This window comes from Sesamum indicum, linkage group LG5 (assembly GCF_000512975.1).
Source record: "Sesamum indicum cultivar Zhongzhi No. 13 linkage group LG5, S_indicum_v1.0, whole genome shotgun sequence".
NCBI classification, from domain to species: Eukaryota; Viridiplantae; Streptophyta; class Magnoliopsida; order Lamiales; family Pedaliaceae; genus Sesamum; species Sesamum indicum.
In genome coordinates, this window is record NC_026149.1 from 1,741,418 (window position 1) to 1,758,995 (window position 17,578).

The window sequence follows — 17,578 nt, forward strand, 5'->3', positions numbered from 1 at the left end:
GTTATACTAACATTTATAAATATATAAATTTTGCAGATTGTGAACATATATTAATTTCAACTATATCTATGTAAAAATTTTATGATTCGATCTCATAATTTTAAATAATAATAATAATAATATAATAATAATAATAATAATAATAATAATAATAATTATAATAATAATACCAAAAGTCAAAAACCCCTCTCTCTTTCTTCCCTATCGTTTCTTCTTCCTCTTTCTTCCTCTCTCTCTCTCTCTCTTCTCTCTCTCTCTCTCTCTCCATTTTTTCCCCTCTTATTTCTTCCCCATCGTTTCTTCTTCCTTTTTCTTTCTCTCTTTCTCTTTCTCTTTCTACCTCCGTTCTTTCCCCTCTCTTATTTCTTCCCCAAATATCTTAGAACCCTAGCCCCCAAATTCACGGCAACAAGAAAAGCTCGTCGGCGGCGACGAGGTAATCCTCTCTGTTGACACAAGGTTGCTTTTGCAATTGACTGGTGCAGAATATCCTAAAAATCTTATCTTACAAACTAAAGTTATAGAAATTTCACAAACTAAAAATATTTGGAATGGCTTTTGCCAATATCACCAACGAAAAGTCTGTTTTTGCTGTTCTGTTGTTGCTTGTTGCTGTTCTGTTGTTGCTTGTTGCTGCTGTTTGTCGCTCGCGTTCGAGCTCGAGCTCGAGCTCGAGAATAGAGTGTCGAGCTCGAGCTCGAGCTCAACCTCAGCGAGCTCGTCGAGCTCGAGCTTGAAGTTACAGAGTCGAGCTCGAGCTCGACAAAAATGGTCGAGCTCGACTCGTTGCCAGGCCTACCCTGAGATTCCAAATATGGATTATAGTGTTAAATTTGTGTGCTCATTGTGTGATTCTATATAAAAGGACTCAATAACATTTATATACTCTGCCTGGTCCACAGTTGGATCGGTTCATACCAAACAGATCGGCAATGGATTTCGACTATGCACATTACATGCTTACAGATGGGAAGAAAGGTAAGGAAAATCCAGCTGTGGGCTCTTCTCCATCCAGAAAGGCATACAGGAAGCAGCTTGCGGAAACTTTTAACATGAACAGGACCCGGATTTTGGCTTTCAAGAATAAGCCACCGACCCCAGTGGAGGCCATTCCAAATGAGTTCTCATCAGCTGCTCATCAAGTCAAATCTGCCAAACCCCGTCGGCACATCCCCCAGGTTGGTGCTAAATATGAATACGTTTTGTGTGCAAATAAAAAGCCATGGTGGTTATATAGTTGGAGCTGCTGATCCTCAACTTGACTACATCGTTGTGTGCAAAAAGAGCCAGAGCCGCTAATAATGAGGAAAAAATCATGGTATATATATTGAGAAAGATGCAACCCGCTCGCTATGATATGGGATATATGTCAAACAACTACATATAAAAAAATAATTAATAAAGTACATTCTTGTAAGTAGAAATGAAGCAAAAAATTTCTTATATGACGTGGTGTAATGCACATGCCATTTGTGCAATTCTATATGATTTTTAATAATAAAATATTATTTATATAGAATACAATAATATTTAATTATATTCATGTAAAATAATACTGATATTTATAATAATATATATAAATTTTTATATCTTTCTTTTTCATCACCCCCCTCCCCCTCATGACCGTCTCCAGTCTCCCCTTCCACTCCCTTTTTCTCCCACTGACACCGCCCCCTCCGCCACCTCCACCTCCCTCTTGCCCGGCCGCTCCCTCTCTCCATCTCCTCCTTGGTCCCCACCTCCCCGACTCCCCAATCCCTTCACCTCCCTTGCTCACCAATCCCCCTCCCACGATCTTTGTCCATAGATTGAAATTAATATCTAAATAGTACTTACATAATGATACAAATCATTTTTAATTAATAATAAAAATAAATGTGCGTAATCCACACGAGGCATGGGGGATGTTTTTGCATCATTTTGAAAATTATGACCATAAATACTTTTAAGTATTTTTTATAATATAGGGACAAATTATATTTAACTCTCTCTCTATATATATTTATTATGGCTGCTAATTCTTTCTCTATATAAAGTTCCTGCCAGAATGAAATGAATTTTGAGACATAAACATTTGCTGCAAAATTTGAGTTATATAAGAATGAAGGGTAGCATTTCTAGGACAACCGATTGTGGAGTGACAATTTTAGGCAATTTAAGTCAAAAGTCCGTGGGAATATAAATGTAGCCTGGATGATGGTTGCTTGATTTTGTTTATATTAATATAGAATAAAATGCAAATTATCCCCTGTGTTATACGAAATGAGTAAATTAACCTCTTTGTGAAAAAAAATAGTAAAATATCCCCTTGTGAACAGAAAAATAGAACAATTAGATCCCTTACACGTCTTTTTCTTTAATTTTTCATTTTTTTAATTTTTAATTATAAAAATTATATTTATAACCTTATTTAATAAATTTACGGCTCAAATTATGATTTATTTCTATTGGTGGTTAATATTTAAACAAATATATAAATTTAAATAATATAGATGAATAAATATAAAATAACAGTTCTTAGTAGTTATTTATAATAATAGTTGAGATTATTAATGTATTAGATGATCATTACGTTTTATATGCATCCATAGTGTTTATATATTCGATAAAAGCCATAACAATTTTTGTATAATTCACTGGGAAAATATATCATAATTAAATGGATTGTATAGAGAAAATGTTCCAGAATATTCTAATGTTACATTTGGACGAAAAGATTACGATCCAAACAAGAATGTGAGAGAATGATTTCAAACGACTTATTAAATATATTTGAAATTTATCATAATACTACAAAATAAAATTCAAAATAAAAATTTAAATATTTAAATTCTCTGTAATTTAAAATTACTCAAACAAAATTTAAAATTTGTAACTCCAAATTATCAATTCAAAAAGCATAAAAATTCTTTAAAAGTGATCAAGATTATAAATTCTCGAGTACTTTTTTTTTTTTTTGAGAAAATTCTCGAGTAGATTAAATGACCTAAAAAAACTCCCCCATAAAGTTGAGGCCTTTTTTTCTCCAGTACAAAGATGGGCCTAATGTTTATGAATATGTTGTGGTTTTGTAGCAAAGTCCTTTGAGGAAACCCTGTGACATGCGATAAAGATCGGCCCAACAAGAATGTAATTACTTCATAAAATATAAAGGAATAGCATTAATCCTGTATAAAGAACGTTTAGGTATTCAGAGACAACCAGTGGATCCGCTTTCCTTCTGGATATGGTGGGTTTCTTTCGTCTTTCAGACAAGATTTGAAGAGGAAAGTTTCAATAAATGCTAATATATCATACTCCTTTTGCAGAGCTTGAGTCTGAGTATTTGCAGTAATTACTGGAGTTTCAGGGTCAGCAGTACTCCAAGAGCTTGTATCTCCCAGGTGGGTTCCTGGAGAAGTGTAATGTTTTTATCAGCTCAGTTGATTATACTTAAACCTTTTGCTTTTTAATTCAGATGTTTCTTGGTACCAACAAAAGCTAGCCCAAGAATAGGAAACAGAATTATGTGCTCACTTGGATTCTGTTTGAATTTCGGTGGGTGTTTAAAGATGACTCTTGGCAATATGTAGTTTAATTCGCCCAGTTTATCTTTTGGAGTGATCAAGAATTGGTGGGTTGTTAGTTTGCTATCAGTGCAAGTAGTTTGCGGAACGTTGGTTGTGCAGGTTAATTTCACTAATCATTGCTACTAAGAGAATAGAGTGAACCTGGTAGAGATGATATGGTTGAGTCTAACTCTCACTTGAAGCGATTGAACTATTGGAACCATTGAATAGATGAATGATCGGTTTTCATATTTCATTCAAATTGATGCATGTCACTAAGCCTAGGAAGAGTTATTTCAGTACACTGTTTATGTGGGTGCATCTTGCGAATAACTGATTGGTTACCAATTATGTTGGATAAGATTCAATTATGTGAAAGATGTTTATCCTTTTATGTATTTTGCAGGAGAGACTTCAAGTAGCACAAGGGGAGAAGCAAGAACAGAAGGGACAGAGTGGAATTTTAGAATTTGAAACCGACAATATTATCAGGAATGACAATCAGAAGGTCAAGTTCTGCAGATCACCTCCTTTGGTTAGTGCATTAAAAGCGTCAGCTGAAGAAGATGCAGCCAGTTTTCACTTCCCAGGACATAACAGAGGACAAGCTGCTCCGTCATCCTTAACACAGCTGATTGGTGAAAGACCATTTCTGCATGACTTACCAGAACTTCCGGAGCTTGACAATCTCTTTGCTCCCGAGGGACCTATTTTAGAAGCACAAAAACAGGCAGCGGAACTTTTTGGAGCATCAGAGACATGGTTTCTTGTTGGGGGCAGTACATGTGGAGTCCAGGCAGCAATAATGGCAACTTGTTTGCCTGGAGATACTCTCATTCTTCCACGAAATTCTCATATCTCTGCAGTATCTGCCATGGTATTATCTGGTGCAGCACCCAAGTATATCTTTCCGGAGTATGACCCTAGATGGGACATTGCCGCAGGGATCACTCCTTCACAGGCAAGTATAATGGTTTTTGTGAATCACATCTTTGGTTCTTTTAGTTGTTTCAGTTACAGTTTGTATTTAGTTTAACATAATGATTTGTTTGTCCCAAGAATATATGATGGTCATGTTCACTTTGAACGAATGCTTGGTATTATTATTTCTAAGCTATTTAAATGTCTTTTGCACTTATGGAGGCCTATGTACCAAGATAGCCTGGTAAAAAGTTGCAAAGTTACTGGATCAAGAATCCAACTCAAAGAGTTATGATAATCAACATTAGGTCTCTTTTATGTTTGGTTGAGAATATTGTTTTTTCCATCAATTGTTAAATTGATAATAATCTGAATGGAAGAATCTTGTAAAGACTTCTTTGAGTAGGGTTAACTTGGAAAAATCATATAACCATTTTAAAATATAATAAAGTTTACTAGTATTTGTATATCTTCAATCATCTTACAAGTGAACATGGACTTAGAGAATTATTTGCTCTAAAATCTCCAGATTGCTGTTATAACAGGTAGCGGAAGCAATCAAGGAACTAGAGATGGAAGGTCGTAAACCAGCTGCGGTTTTGGTCATTTCACCTAGTTATCATGGTATATGTAGTGATATCAATGGAATTTCAAAACTGTGTCACAATAATAAGATCCCCGTAATTGTCGATGAGGCTCATGGGGCTCACTTTGGCTTCCACCCGCGGTTGCCGAGCTCAGCTCTTGCTCAAGGGGCTGATCTTGTCGTGCAATCGACCCACAAAGTGCTATGCTCTCTCACACAGTCATCAATGCTGCATGTCTCTGGTAATATTGTAGACAGGGAGAGGATTTGCAGATGCCTTCAAACACTTCAAAGCAGTAGCCCGAGTTATTTGTTGTTGGCATCATTGGATGCTGCTAGAGCCCAACTAAGTGATAACCATGGAACTATTTTCAACAAAGCAATTGACTTAGCTGTGGAAGCAAAAAGTGTGATTGATAAAATTCCTGGAATCACACTCATTGGCGTTCCGAACTTTCCCAAGTTTCCTGCTTTTGATCCTTTGCGAGTAACTGTTGGTGTGTTGCACCTTGGTATTTCAGGCTTTGAAGCTGATAACATCTTATACAGGGATTTCGGTGTAGTTTCCGAACTTGTTGGAACTCAATCTATTACATTTGCATTTAACCTTGGCACAAAGAGAGAGCATGTTTTAAGACTTATCTCAGGATTGAATTATCTCTCAGCAACTTTAATGCCCACTGATGGCTCAGTAATTAAATCGGTTGATGTCGCGAATTTACCTGTCTTTGATGATATCAACATGGTTTTGAGTCCTAGAGATGCCTTTTTTGCACATAAAAGAAAAGTGAGCATCGATGAAAGTCTTGGTGAAATATGTGGAGAGCTTATATGTCCTTATCCACCAGGGATTCCAGTGCTGATACCGGGTGAAGCTATCACTGAACAAGCACTGCAATACCTGTTGCATGTTAAAAGCAAGGGTGCCACTATCAGCGGAGCTGCCGATCGTTTCCTCTCGTCTCTTGTTGTATGTGATGTCTAATAAATTTTTACACCTAAGAATGAAGAAACATTCTTGTGGAAGGATGTAAATTCTGAAGAAATGTTGATTGTTCAGGACTTGGAGTTACTAGCTTGCGATGTGGATTGATGAAGCTTAATTCAGTCATATGTACAGCAATTAGCCAAGTGTAGATTCTGTGCTAGATAGAATGTAATGAAACTTATACTGGAAGCAAGATAGGGCTAAGAGTTAGTTGTTTTTTGTAAGGTATAATGTTCCTGAATATATTTTTCTGAATCTAAATTGTGACCACTGGAACAAAAGCAGTAAAATGCTTTGGTTCTGAGATAAGAAACGTTTGATCTTCATAGTTGTTCCATGCAGACGCTTCTTGTTGTAGTAGTTGACGTGCTCTTTCAAAGTAGTTGCACTGTATCTTGATGGATTATCTTCAGAGGAGGGTTCCTCGATTGCCCGTACAGCTCCCTGAATTAATTTAGGTTGCTTCTAAAGAAACCTGGGACTGAAACTCTTTGAACTGACGTTGTTTGCTATATAAACTCTATGTTCAGCACTAATAAGTAAACCTGTCATTTGGTACAAGCTGCAAGGAAAAAACAAAGATACGTTGTGCCTCTCATTTTCAGTACATTGAAAAGGTCATATCAAATGTTGAAAGGCATTGTGATTTCCAAGTATACTGAGATGAAAATGCTTGAACCATGAAAGCACACTGGCAAAGCGGTGATCCAGATGCTCGGTGCTTCTGACATGCATGCAAGCCAGGGTCAATCTTCTTGACAGCATCCCATATGCCTAGTCGGACTCCAAGTCTTGTTTTATGAGGAATACATTTGTTGGTGATGGGAAGGCAACACCTCAGAAGCAATCAATCGTTCTTTGTATACACCGAGAGGAAAAAACCATTTTAGCAACTAGCATGACCAGCCAAAGCCAGTTATCCTTAAAAGTTTGTCGGCGTGATAGCACATCATCCCATTTTAACCAAAAGAAATCTGTCACCATTAATCAAAAGACTGCATCGTAGAGTTTGTCCATTTTGGTTTCAAAGTTGACAAACCCTAAGTCATTAATTATGTGAGGGAGAAGAGTGTTGTAGTTGATAAAAGCAAGTGTGATGGGATGAATTGATCCCCAAGCGCACCTGATGTCTGTTAACTATACATGTTCTTTTTGGCGCGATCAGCATGGCATCAGTTTGAGCCTACTGACATCTTATACGTGGTTGTGATAACTATTCACACGTGTTCATGTTTAAGATGATATGGCAATTGATTCTTGGTTTTTCTCCTAAGTGGAAGTTGATAACATTGTTGACATTGCAGATATTTATCAAAATGTTCTTTGTAGGTGGCATATTCATCATCCGTGTATTACTTGGCAGCTGACTCACATCCATGTGTTACACCGTGTCATAAGACATGATAGATTAACATCACCAGTTTGGACGTGCTCATGTTGGCTAAGTCCTACACAGCACATAACATGACATCTGCTTAGCTTGCTCAATTCATAAGACATATGACATGGCAACTGACTCAATCTATCCATCTTTCATGACAACGACTCGTATGTTACCTAGCAGCTGACTCCTTACTAGGGTCTTACATGTCATTTGATACATTTTCATTATTCAGCAACGCACACTACGTGGCATCTGATCCACGACAGTAGCTTCCCTGGCTGTTGATTTTTATGCTAAGTCATCATCAGCCCTGTACACGAGTGTCCTGGTAGACGACTCATCAGATCGTGCAAGATGGCAGATGATATACAATTGATTTAGTCTGACATGGCATATGACTTGTCATTTGATGTACAACTTCATTCTACCAACTGAGGCTGTTGAGTCATGATGCTTGTTTATGTGGGTTGTGGTTTAGTTTCTGATTCATCAACATCATCCTATATGCCCACATGCCAAGTGATGCGGCTAATGCATCATCAACTTTGTAGTTGAGTTGTCAGATGATTCATCGTGGGTCCTATAAGGCACATGACTGGGCAGACGACTTATCTCCCTCGTCCAACAAGTCGTACAATTTGGCAGCTAAGTCATCTTTATACTACATAGCTGCTGAGATGTATAGTTACTCAATTAACTCTGCTATCATGGCTACTCAGCTGGCGGATAACTCATCGACGTTCTACATGGTTGTCCGTTGGCAACTAGCTCATCTCCCATGTCTTGCGCCACATGCACATGGCATATGACTCATCCCAGCGTCCAACAGGCGGCCATACGTGGCAGTTGATTCATTCTCACATACTACATGGTCCATTATGCGATTGCTAACTCAACTGATTTTCCAACATGGCAATTGATTCTCTATTGAGTCATACGGGAGGCCAACATGGCGTGTCACCTAGCGACTGATTCATCCACATGGTCCAACACAAACATTGGCAAGGTAGATGATTCCAAAAACTGTCACACATGTCACATGATGTGTATTTGACTTGTCTCGCATGTCTTGCATGGCTTGATTTGGCAGACAGACTCTCTGCATGTGTCGCAATTCAAATGACGTTAGTGCACTGACAATTCCTAATTTCTGAACCCCTACTTCACCATGAGATATGTGCTTTCAAGAGTGATTCTTGGACAATACTTGCATAGTGTTTGGATTCATTTTCTGAGTGTTTCGTTGTGTTTTGTGGAGATAGAAAGAGAAAAATAAAGATAAATAAATGTGTTAGAGATAATATATATGTTTGAATTTATTTTTGGAGATAATTTAAAATAAATCTTATATATTTAATGTTGTATTTTGGGAGATAAAATTACTATTGATAGTCAAAGCATTGTCAAATCATATCTTTTTATATATATCTATGTATATGTGTGTGTATATATATGTATGTATTTATGCTAAAACAATTAAAAATATATAAATACGGTGTTTTTAAATGATGGCAAACATTTGGTATGTTCTTACTTGTCTCGAAAATAATTTGAAAATAAAAACAAACATAGTGTTGTATTTTTGTCAACTTTCTCATCACTACATTATTTCTCTTTTAAAATTTTTCATGACTCAATGATATCTCAGTTTAATTGTTAAAACTGATATCCCATGAATAAATTTACGATTAGAATTTGAGTTCCACCAACATATGGATATTTCTCATCACTACATTATTTCTATTTTATAATTTATTTTAGAATATTCATTTATATCCCTGATTTACGGTCTATTTACATAAACCACCTCTATATTTTGTATAACTAAAAACATCTACTCATAACAGTGGAAAATCAAGGTTGGTGTTGACATTTAATTTTTCAGAAAAATGCATAGGATATGTAAGGTGATGTTGATATTTCTTGTGAGTGTATGCAAGTTTGTATATTGATGTGGTCGAGGTTTTTACGAATGGATGAAATTGGAAATTTTACCACGACACGACAACTCACCAGGTGAAAACATGTTTTCGAAGAATTTTTTTTAGTAAGAGTGGTCACTATCAATGAATAGTAGTTAGGTTAAAAAAAAAAATATTTTTGGTATTTATAGTAGTGTTGGAAGTTATATTGTGTGGTGGATTGCATTTGTTTAATATGTGCCTCATATATGTTAAATTACTTTTTTACCTTTGCAGGCTAATATTTTTTTACCAATATTACATCATACAGCCCCCCACACTCGGATGGAATATTCACTAGTCGGTGTAATATTTTGTGCGAGGGTAAACAATCGAGAAAATGTATTAAGCCTAATAAATGAGAATGGGTGGGTGGGAGCTATTAATTGTCCTCCACCCACTCACTTCCTTATATTTCTCTCCTTTCACTTGCATTCCCTCCATTTGCACTTCTAACTCCCAACTTCATTTTTTCTCCACAATGGCTAGCAAAGGTAACTCTCTCTTCCTTAGTTAATTTTGTTTCTTCTTCATTTGGTATTTTTGCTTTGTATTTTGCTTCTTTGGTTGAAATGTAGAGTGGGGAGGGTGATTGTGAAAATGACCGTGAGTTAGATGGCCGATAGACAAAGTCATACCCGACGAAAGGGGGGCACGACAAAGGTGGGGGAGGCGAGGCTTCGAGGTAGAGGGGGCCCGCCCCCCTCCAGCTCGAGGCTCTGGGGGGTGAAGTTCCCCTCCCAACTTGCGATCGTGCCTCAGGTGGTTCCGTACCGGGGGTCGATAGAGGGGAAGTTGTGGGGATTCTAGAAAGTTATTTGCCTGATCATATTGCCGCGATTATGAGTTTGCCTAAGTGTCATTCTTTTGACTCAGGTGAGAATTTTTAGAGGATATGTCTGATTTTGAGTTGAACTCAATGGGGTCTAGACGTAGCGAATAATTTGATGAAATACCATCTAGCAGTGAAGATGGGGACGCTTATAATTAGCGATGTGAGAGTGACGATGAGGTCGTTAGTGAGGAAGAGGAAACTGAAAGTGAGGGGGAAGAGGTTGAAAGTGACAGTGAGGAGGCCGAAGGTCACCGAGGTGTCCACCCGACCGAGTGTAGTTGTGGCGTTGGGAGTTGATGGGAGGTGTCAGGCCGTTCCTTGTTGTCGCATTCCACGTTGTCGCACGGTGGATCTCGGTACTTGTGACAAACTATAAAGCAGCTTGCCATCATTCGCGTAACTTTTAGGGTGCATTCCGCACATAAGTTTATTCTTCCCTCTCGGGTAGAGATCCTCCAGCTGGGTGTTTCACTGTTTATGCCACTTATTTCCATAGCGAATTTTCTATTCTTTCTCATCTCTTACTTGTCAAGGTAATTCGGAGTTATGGTATTTGTGTAAGCCAACTTACGCCAAATTCATTTATGTGTTTTGAGGGTTGGCGACGTCGTCTTTTAGAGTTGAGGTTTCCATTAACTCTAGAGAGCTTTCACGCTTTATGGATTGTCCACTGCGTGGCGGAGGTGTCTGCTTCTTCTAATGACTGGCGTTATTTTTACTTCAATTCACAAAAAGCTTGTAGGTTTTTAGACGGGTTTGTTTCCTCTAAGGGTCCTTGGAAGGAAAAATTTTTTACGTTAGAGATGATGGTTAGGGTTTAGTCTCGGAGTGGAGTAGCTCGCACTTCAAGATTACTCACCGTAAGGAATTTGGAAAACTGCATCAGGGGTTTATGGCGGCGGGGTTGTTTAGCCGAATGATAGACATTGTTCATTATTTCCCCTCTAGTATTCACTTGGGGGTTTATGACGGCAGGGCTGTTTAGCCGAATGATAGACATTGTTCATTATTTCCCCTCTAGTATTCACTTGTAATTGTCATACAGTGTTTAAATTGTTCCGCTATATCTTTCTGGGATGAGTTTGCCTTACTATGCAAGTATTTTGATTCGGTGTTGCCTCAAGGGATGATTTTGCTTGAGTCTAGGAGTTGGATCTCTGTCAACTTCACTTAAGGAGGGCAAAATTCTCCGGGGTCAACGCCGCTGGGGGTTGATCTTAGTGGACTTTCAGTTAGGGGTCCCGGGCCAATTGGTACCTCAAGGGGGCCTCTCGAAAATCCATAGATCTCCCTTATCAAAGTACTTTTCAACTATAGCGGAAAAATTAACTTAATTACTTGGGCGTGAATTACAAGAGTTTCACAAGGGGTTGACGGGGAGGAAATAAAACGTTCCACTTTTAATTTGCCCCATATTACAAAACAAAGCCAAAAAGTGAACTTTACTACGTAGAGAACAATTTTACCTACCCAGAGAACTTAAGAGTAAAACTTCTTGAGATTTGCGACGTTCCACGTGCGAGTAATGTTCTTTCCATCGAGCTGTTGCAACTTGTACGCTCCTGCATTCACAACCTCTATTACCTTGTAAGGGTCTTTCCACTTTGGATCCAACTTCCCAACGGGACCCGAAGCCTCGGCTTTCCGAATCACCAGGTCTCCCACTTGAAAACTTCTTGGCCTGACTCTTGCGTTGTATACTTTAGCTATTCTGGTTCTATACATAGCGGCCCAGATTGCGGCTCTTTCTTTCTGGCCTCTTCAATAAAGCTAGGTTTATCCTCAATCCTTGCTCGTTAGAGTTCGGGTTGTAATATTTCACTCGCCAACTGAGTTCTCCTATTTCTACCGGCACCATGGCTCTGTCCCATAAGATAGGTTGAATGGGGATTCTCCCGTAGGAGTCCTTGGCGTTGTTTGATACGCCCATAAAATGCTAGGGAGCTTATCCACCCATGCCCCCTTGCACCAGTCCTTAAGTTTATTCCCCGAAAACTGAGTCCCATTGTTAGATATTAGGGCGCGGGGATGCCAAAATGGCATATGATGTTCATCCACAGGAACTTGATCACTTCTTTCTTTGATATCTGGCTAACAGCTCGGCCTCTACCTACTTTGTAAAATAGTCCACCTCGACGATCAAAAACTTTCTTTGTCCTGTAGCTTACGGAAAAGGCCCGACTAGATCCAAAAGGGTAGGGACTTTCAAGGGGCTGCATTAGCGCTGCCGGCTGGTGATTAATGTTTGCATGTTCTTGGCATGCCCGACATCGCCTTACCAACTCATGTGTGTTGGCTAAAAGAATCCCTGCCTGAGGGCTTTCCCAACTAAGGTTTTTCATCCCAGGTGGTTTCCGCAAATTCCCTCATGTATCTCTCTTAGGTCATAATTCCCTTCTTCAGGACTTAGACATTTTAAGAGGGGTTGCGAGAAACCACATTTGAATAAGTCTCCATCTATCATGACGAAGCGGGATGCTTTTCTTCTCAAGGTTGTCGCCTCCTTTTGGTTCTCTGGTACAGTCTCATCTATTAGGAATCTGACAATCTCTACTTTCCAACTAGAGGGTATTAGGTCCTCACACATAATCTCCTCTTGCTTCTCTGTCGCGGCTCTTTCCAACTAGAGAAAAGTGACTCTTCTGCTTCGAATGACTGCCATCGAGCTTGCTAACTTGGCTAGTTGGTCGGCCACGGCATTATTTGTTCTCGACACCTGAACAATAGAGGCTTCTTCAAACTTTTCAAGTAAATTTTTTGCTTTCAAAGAATCTTTGGCCATTTTTTCCTCTCGTGTCTCAAAGGATCCCTGGATCTAGTTAACCACCAATTGTGAGTCGCTATAGATAACAATCTTTTTCACCTCGATAGCTAAAGTTAACTTGCCTTCTGTTAAAAATGCCTCGTATTTTGCTTCATTGTTCGACGAAGGGTATTCCAATTTTATAGCATGCTCAAACTTGTTTCCTTGAGGGCTTTCTAGAACTATCCCAGCCCCACTTCCCGCCAATGTGGACGATCCATCGACGTCCAGACTCCAGGAAGACGTAGAAATACTTGCCTCGTCGTACGCCAACTCGACGAGGAAATCAGCTAGCGCTTGTGCTTTGATGGCTGGTCTGGGGTGAAACTCTACGCTGAACTCACTCAACTCCACTACCCATTTGACCATCCTCCCAAAAAGCTCTGGACTCGACAATACTTACTTTAAAGGATGATTTGTCAAACTATCACTTGGTGCAACTGAAAATACGACCTCAACTTTCTGGCTGCAAGGATTAAAAGGATGGCTAGTTTTTAGATTTGGGAGTATCTGGATTCAGCTCCCTGTAATATCTACTAACATAATACACCGGGTGGTGCTCTCTGTTTTCCTGGCATACCAAAACCGAGCTAATGGCATTTTTCGAAATCGCCAAGTAGAGGTAGAGGGTTTCCCCTGTTTTGGGTTTCGTCAATAAAGACCGTGAAGACAAATACCTCTTTAGCTCGTCAAATGCTTATTGGCTAGATTTGCTCCACTCAAACTTTGCTGTGCCGCGAAGGACCTTGAAGAAATGTAGGCCCTTATCTGCGGATCGCTAAATGAATCTATTCAGGGATGCCAATCTCCCCGCGAATTTTTGTACCTCTTTGACCGACTTTGGTAGGGGCATGTTCATGATAGCGCTAATTTTCTCGAGGTTTGCTTCTATTCCCCTCCCGGAGATCATTTACCCGAGAAACTTTCCTCCCCTCACCCCAAAGGTACACTTAGCGGGATTTAACTTCATGCCAAAAGCTTTAAATATTTGGAAGCACTCTTTTAGGTTCTTGACGTGATCTTGCTCTTTCATGCTCTTAACCAGCATGTCATCTATATAGACCTCCATATTTCGACCAATCCAATTTTTAAACATGTGATTGACAAGTCGTTGATATGTCGCTCTTGCATTTTTCAGGCCGAATGGCATGACATTGTACCAGAAAATCCCTTGGTCCGTGATAAAACTTGTTTTTTCTTGATCTTCTGGAGCCAACGAAATTTGATTGTAACCTTGATACGTGTTTGGAAAGCTCAACATTTCACATCCGGAGGTGGAGTCAACCAAGATGTCCATCCGTTGGAGGGGGGAAGGGATCCTTTGGACATACCTTGTTCAAATCTGTGAAGTCGATACAGAGACACTATTTTCCGTTTGGCTTCGGAACCACAACAACATTAGCTAACCACTCGGGGTATTGTATCAGGCGTATATGCTTGGCTTTGAGCAGTTTATTCACTTTCGCTTTTATTGTTTGATTTCTCTCCAACCCGAATATCCTTTTTTTCTGCTTTATAGATTTTGCGTCGGATTTACATTGAGCTGGTGAGTTATAACATCAGGTGAGATCGCATAGAAATCCATCATGCTCCATGCGAACACTTCCTCATTTTCAGTCAAAAATCGAGTTAAGCTCTCTTCGGTGGACAGGCACATTGATGTGCCTATCTTCGTTGTCTTCTTGCCGTCTGGGAGAGATGGATCATCTTCAACTCTTCCACGGCTTCAACTCTTTTCTCCCCACAAGTTGTTCCTAAGTACTTTTTTTGGGCGTCTCTCCTCTCATGCCTCATATTAGTCATCTTTCTCTCTGTTTTTTCATCTGCCGCTTCATTCAGTTTTTCATGCGATCTCTTAAAGGTATTCACGTAGCATTCTCTTGCCATTCTTTCATCCCCCATAGCCTCCCCCACGCCGTGAGAAGTGGGGAATTTAAGTTTCGGGTGAAAAGTAGACGCTATCCCTTAGAAGAGGTTTAAGCTCGGTCTCCCCAAGATAACGTTGTAGGCGGATGAAGTCTTCACCACGAGGAACGTTACCAATTTGGTGGAGATATGCATCATGGAATATAATATTTGCTGAACTCCCACTATCCACTAAAATCTTTTTGACCGAAAAGTTGGAGATCGTACCTGAAATGACCATGACATCGTTGTTTTGATTTCTCGTTGGGTCCAAGTCTTGCCGGCTGAATGAAATCTCATCTTCTTGTTTCGAACTAATATTATGAACTTGAATAGGGGTTTGCGCATGGTTTCCCCTAGCAGCTCGGGCAAGAGCCTTTCCTGCATTAGCCGAGTCATCGCCAGCCGGGCCACCCAAATTTATGGCGATAACCCCTACTATAGGGAAGTTGTCACTGTTTTCGATTTGTGTGGACGTTGGATCCTGAGGTTGGGGATTCGTTCCCTAGTTGATGTATTCTTTCAAGTATCCTCACTAAATCAGCTTTTCTATCTCATTTTTCAAGTAGTGGCACTCCTCCGTCGTGTGTCCTCTATCTCAGTGGAAACGACAATATTTGTCGGACTTGAGCCTCTTAGGGTAATCTTTCATTTCTCTCGGCAATTGATTGATTAATCCTTATTGCTCAGCCACGACTAATATCTCTCCTCTAGGAGCGTTCAAGGGGATATAGTGAGCGAACCCCGCCGGAGGACCCTCTTCGGATCCTTTTCCTCTTCCCGACCTTTCCTTTTACTGTTAAGGGATGGATCCAAAGCATTCAACTCCTCAATATGGATGTATTTCTGGGAGCGCACGAGTAAATCTTCCATAGTGCTAGGGGGCTTGCCGGCTATGGACTCCTTGAATCTTCCCCGTAGCAGGTTCTATTGGACAATACTAGCCAACAACTCATGATTAACATAGGGAACCTCATGCACTGCATCCACGAATCTTTGCATGTAGTCTCTCAAAGTCTCGCCCTCCCCTTGGCGGATGGTGAATAGAAATGCAGCCGTTTTAGTTCCTGGAGAAGTGATGCAAGAACCGCTGAATCAACTGCTCGAGGCTAGAAATAGTTCCAGCAGGCAGTTGGTTGAACCATGCTAATGCATTCTTTGAGAGCGCGGTGCGGAAGACCTTGCAGTAAGCGGCATCACTCAGATCGTACCAATCAATCTTGGCGTAAAATTTGTCTAAGTGTTATTGTGGGTCTCCTGTCCTATCATATTCTGAGAGATTCGAGACCTTGAGGCCTGCTGGGAGCACTTCGGCTAGAATGTTCCAAAAGGGCTACGTCTTAGAGGGGCTACGACTAACGACAAGTAGGAATCCTCAGCTCCCCTAGATGGTGGGGGAGCGGAAGATTCTCGATTGCAGAGATTTTGATCTTGAGTTTGTGCAACTTCAGGCCTGGAGATCCTGCTGTTCACTTCTTCCCACCTTTACTCCTTCTCGGGAACCGAGGATAATTCTCAACTTGTGCAAGGGTTCGCAGGTTGTCACGCTACAAATTGAGCCACGGCTAGTGCCGCAACTCAAGTAGATGCATCGCGTATCAGGGCTAGTAAAACTTCTTGCATCAGTTGAATCATCGGTTCTTGGAGTGGAGCTTCCGGGGGAAGTGCTCTCCCAATAGGCGCGGGTGGAGATTGTCGACGTGGTGGGGGAATCTCCCCATTGAGGGGTATTTGCTCATGCGTCAGGGGGGTTACCTCCTGGGGCGGTGACTGTTTGCGAGGCGGGTCTTGTTCCGCCCCGTTCACTTAGGCTTGGGCGTTGCGGATCACGTCCAAATCGTGGACATTTGAGCTTGAGACCTGATTTGCATACTCAGTGTCGAGGTAAATTTTCCCACAGACAACGCCAATGATGTGGTTGAGGTTTTCACGAAGGGATGAAATTGAGAATTTTACCCATGACACGATAACTCACCGGTGAAAACACAATTTTTGAGGGAGTTTTTAGTAAAAGTGATCACTATCAATGAATAGTAGTTAGGCTAAAAAAATAATATTTTTGGTATTTATAATAGTATTGGAAGTTATATTGTGTTGTGGGTGACATTGTTTAAAATGTGCCTCATATATGTTAAATTATTTTTTTACCCTTGCAGGTTAATATTTTTTACCAATATACACCATATATAAAAGTAATTATATACTTTAAAACATTACAATATTAGTAACATCATGTGTGCAAGTATTTCACGCCGCAGTCTCCACTTATCCTATAAGCAGACTGGTTTGTGTAAAAACAATAAGTCAGAAGATATAAATGTAATATTCTTTTATATTACTTTTTATTAATATATTAATCCAATCTACGTATTGTTTAATTTATTAAAATAATTATATGTAATTACCATTTAAAAAAAAAAAACTCAACAACTCGACCTAATTGTTGCCAACCTTCCACATTATTTATGTGAAAGAGAACTTGTCATAGAACTTATCTTATCTAGGAGCGGCAATGAGTTGGCGAGCTCGAGCACGAGCTCGGTAATTTTTTTATTATTTATTTATTATTATTATTAGATTAAATTATGAGATCGAATCACCAATTTTTTATATAATTTATAAGTAATAAAATAGATTGCATAATATA

At 39.7% G+C, this 17,578-nt stretch overlaps 1 protein-coding gene across 1 annotated transcript; it reads left to right on the forward strand.

The window, feature by feature from the left end:
* On the forward strand, positions 237 to 6,442 carry LOC105161631 (arginine decarboxylase-like). The gene is made up of 5 exons (XM_011079371.2): positions 237 to 436; positions 903 to 1,178; positions 3,309 to 3,383; positions 3,955 to 4,509; positions 5,015 to 6,442. The coding sequence occupies exons 2-5, from the start codon at positions 933 to 935 to the stop codon at positions 6,038 to 6,040; spliced, it is 1,902 nt and encodes a 633-aa protein (XP_011077673.1). The 5' UTR covers positions 237 to 436; positions 903 to 932; the 3' UTR covers positions 6,041 to 6,442.

Excerpts from the sequence above, each read along its gene's own strand:
- LOC105161631 (XM_011079371.2), top strand. The coding sequence starts at position 933 with ATGGATTTCGACTATGCACATTACATGCTTACAGATGGGAAGAAAGGT. Across the intron at positions 3,384-3,954 it reads CAAGAGCTTGTATCTCCCAG|GAGAGACTTCAAGTAGCACA; the intron begins GTGGGTTCCTGG and ends TGTATTTTGCAG. Across the intron at positions 4,510-5,014 it reads CAGGGATCACTCCTTCACAG|GTAGCGGAAGCAATCAAGGA; the intron begins GCAAGTATAATG and ends CTGTTATAACAG.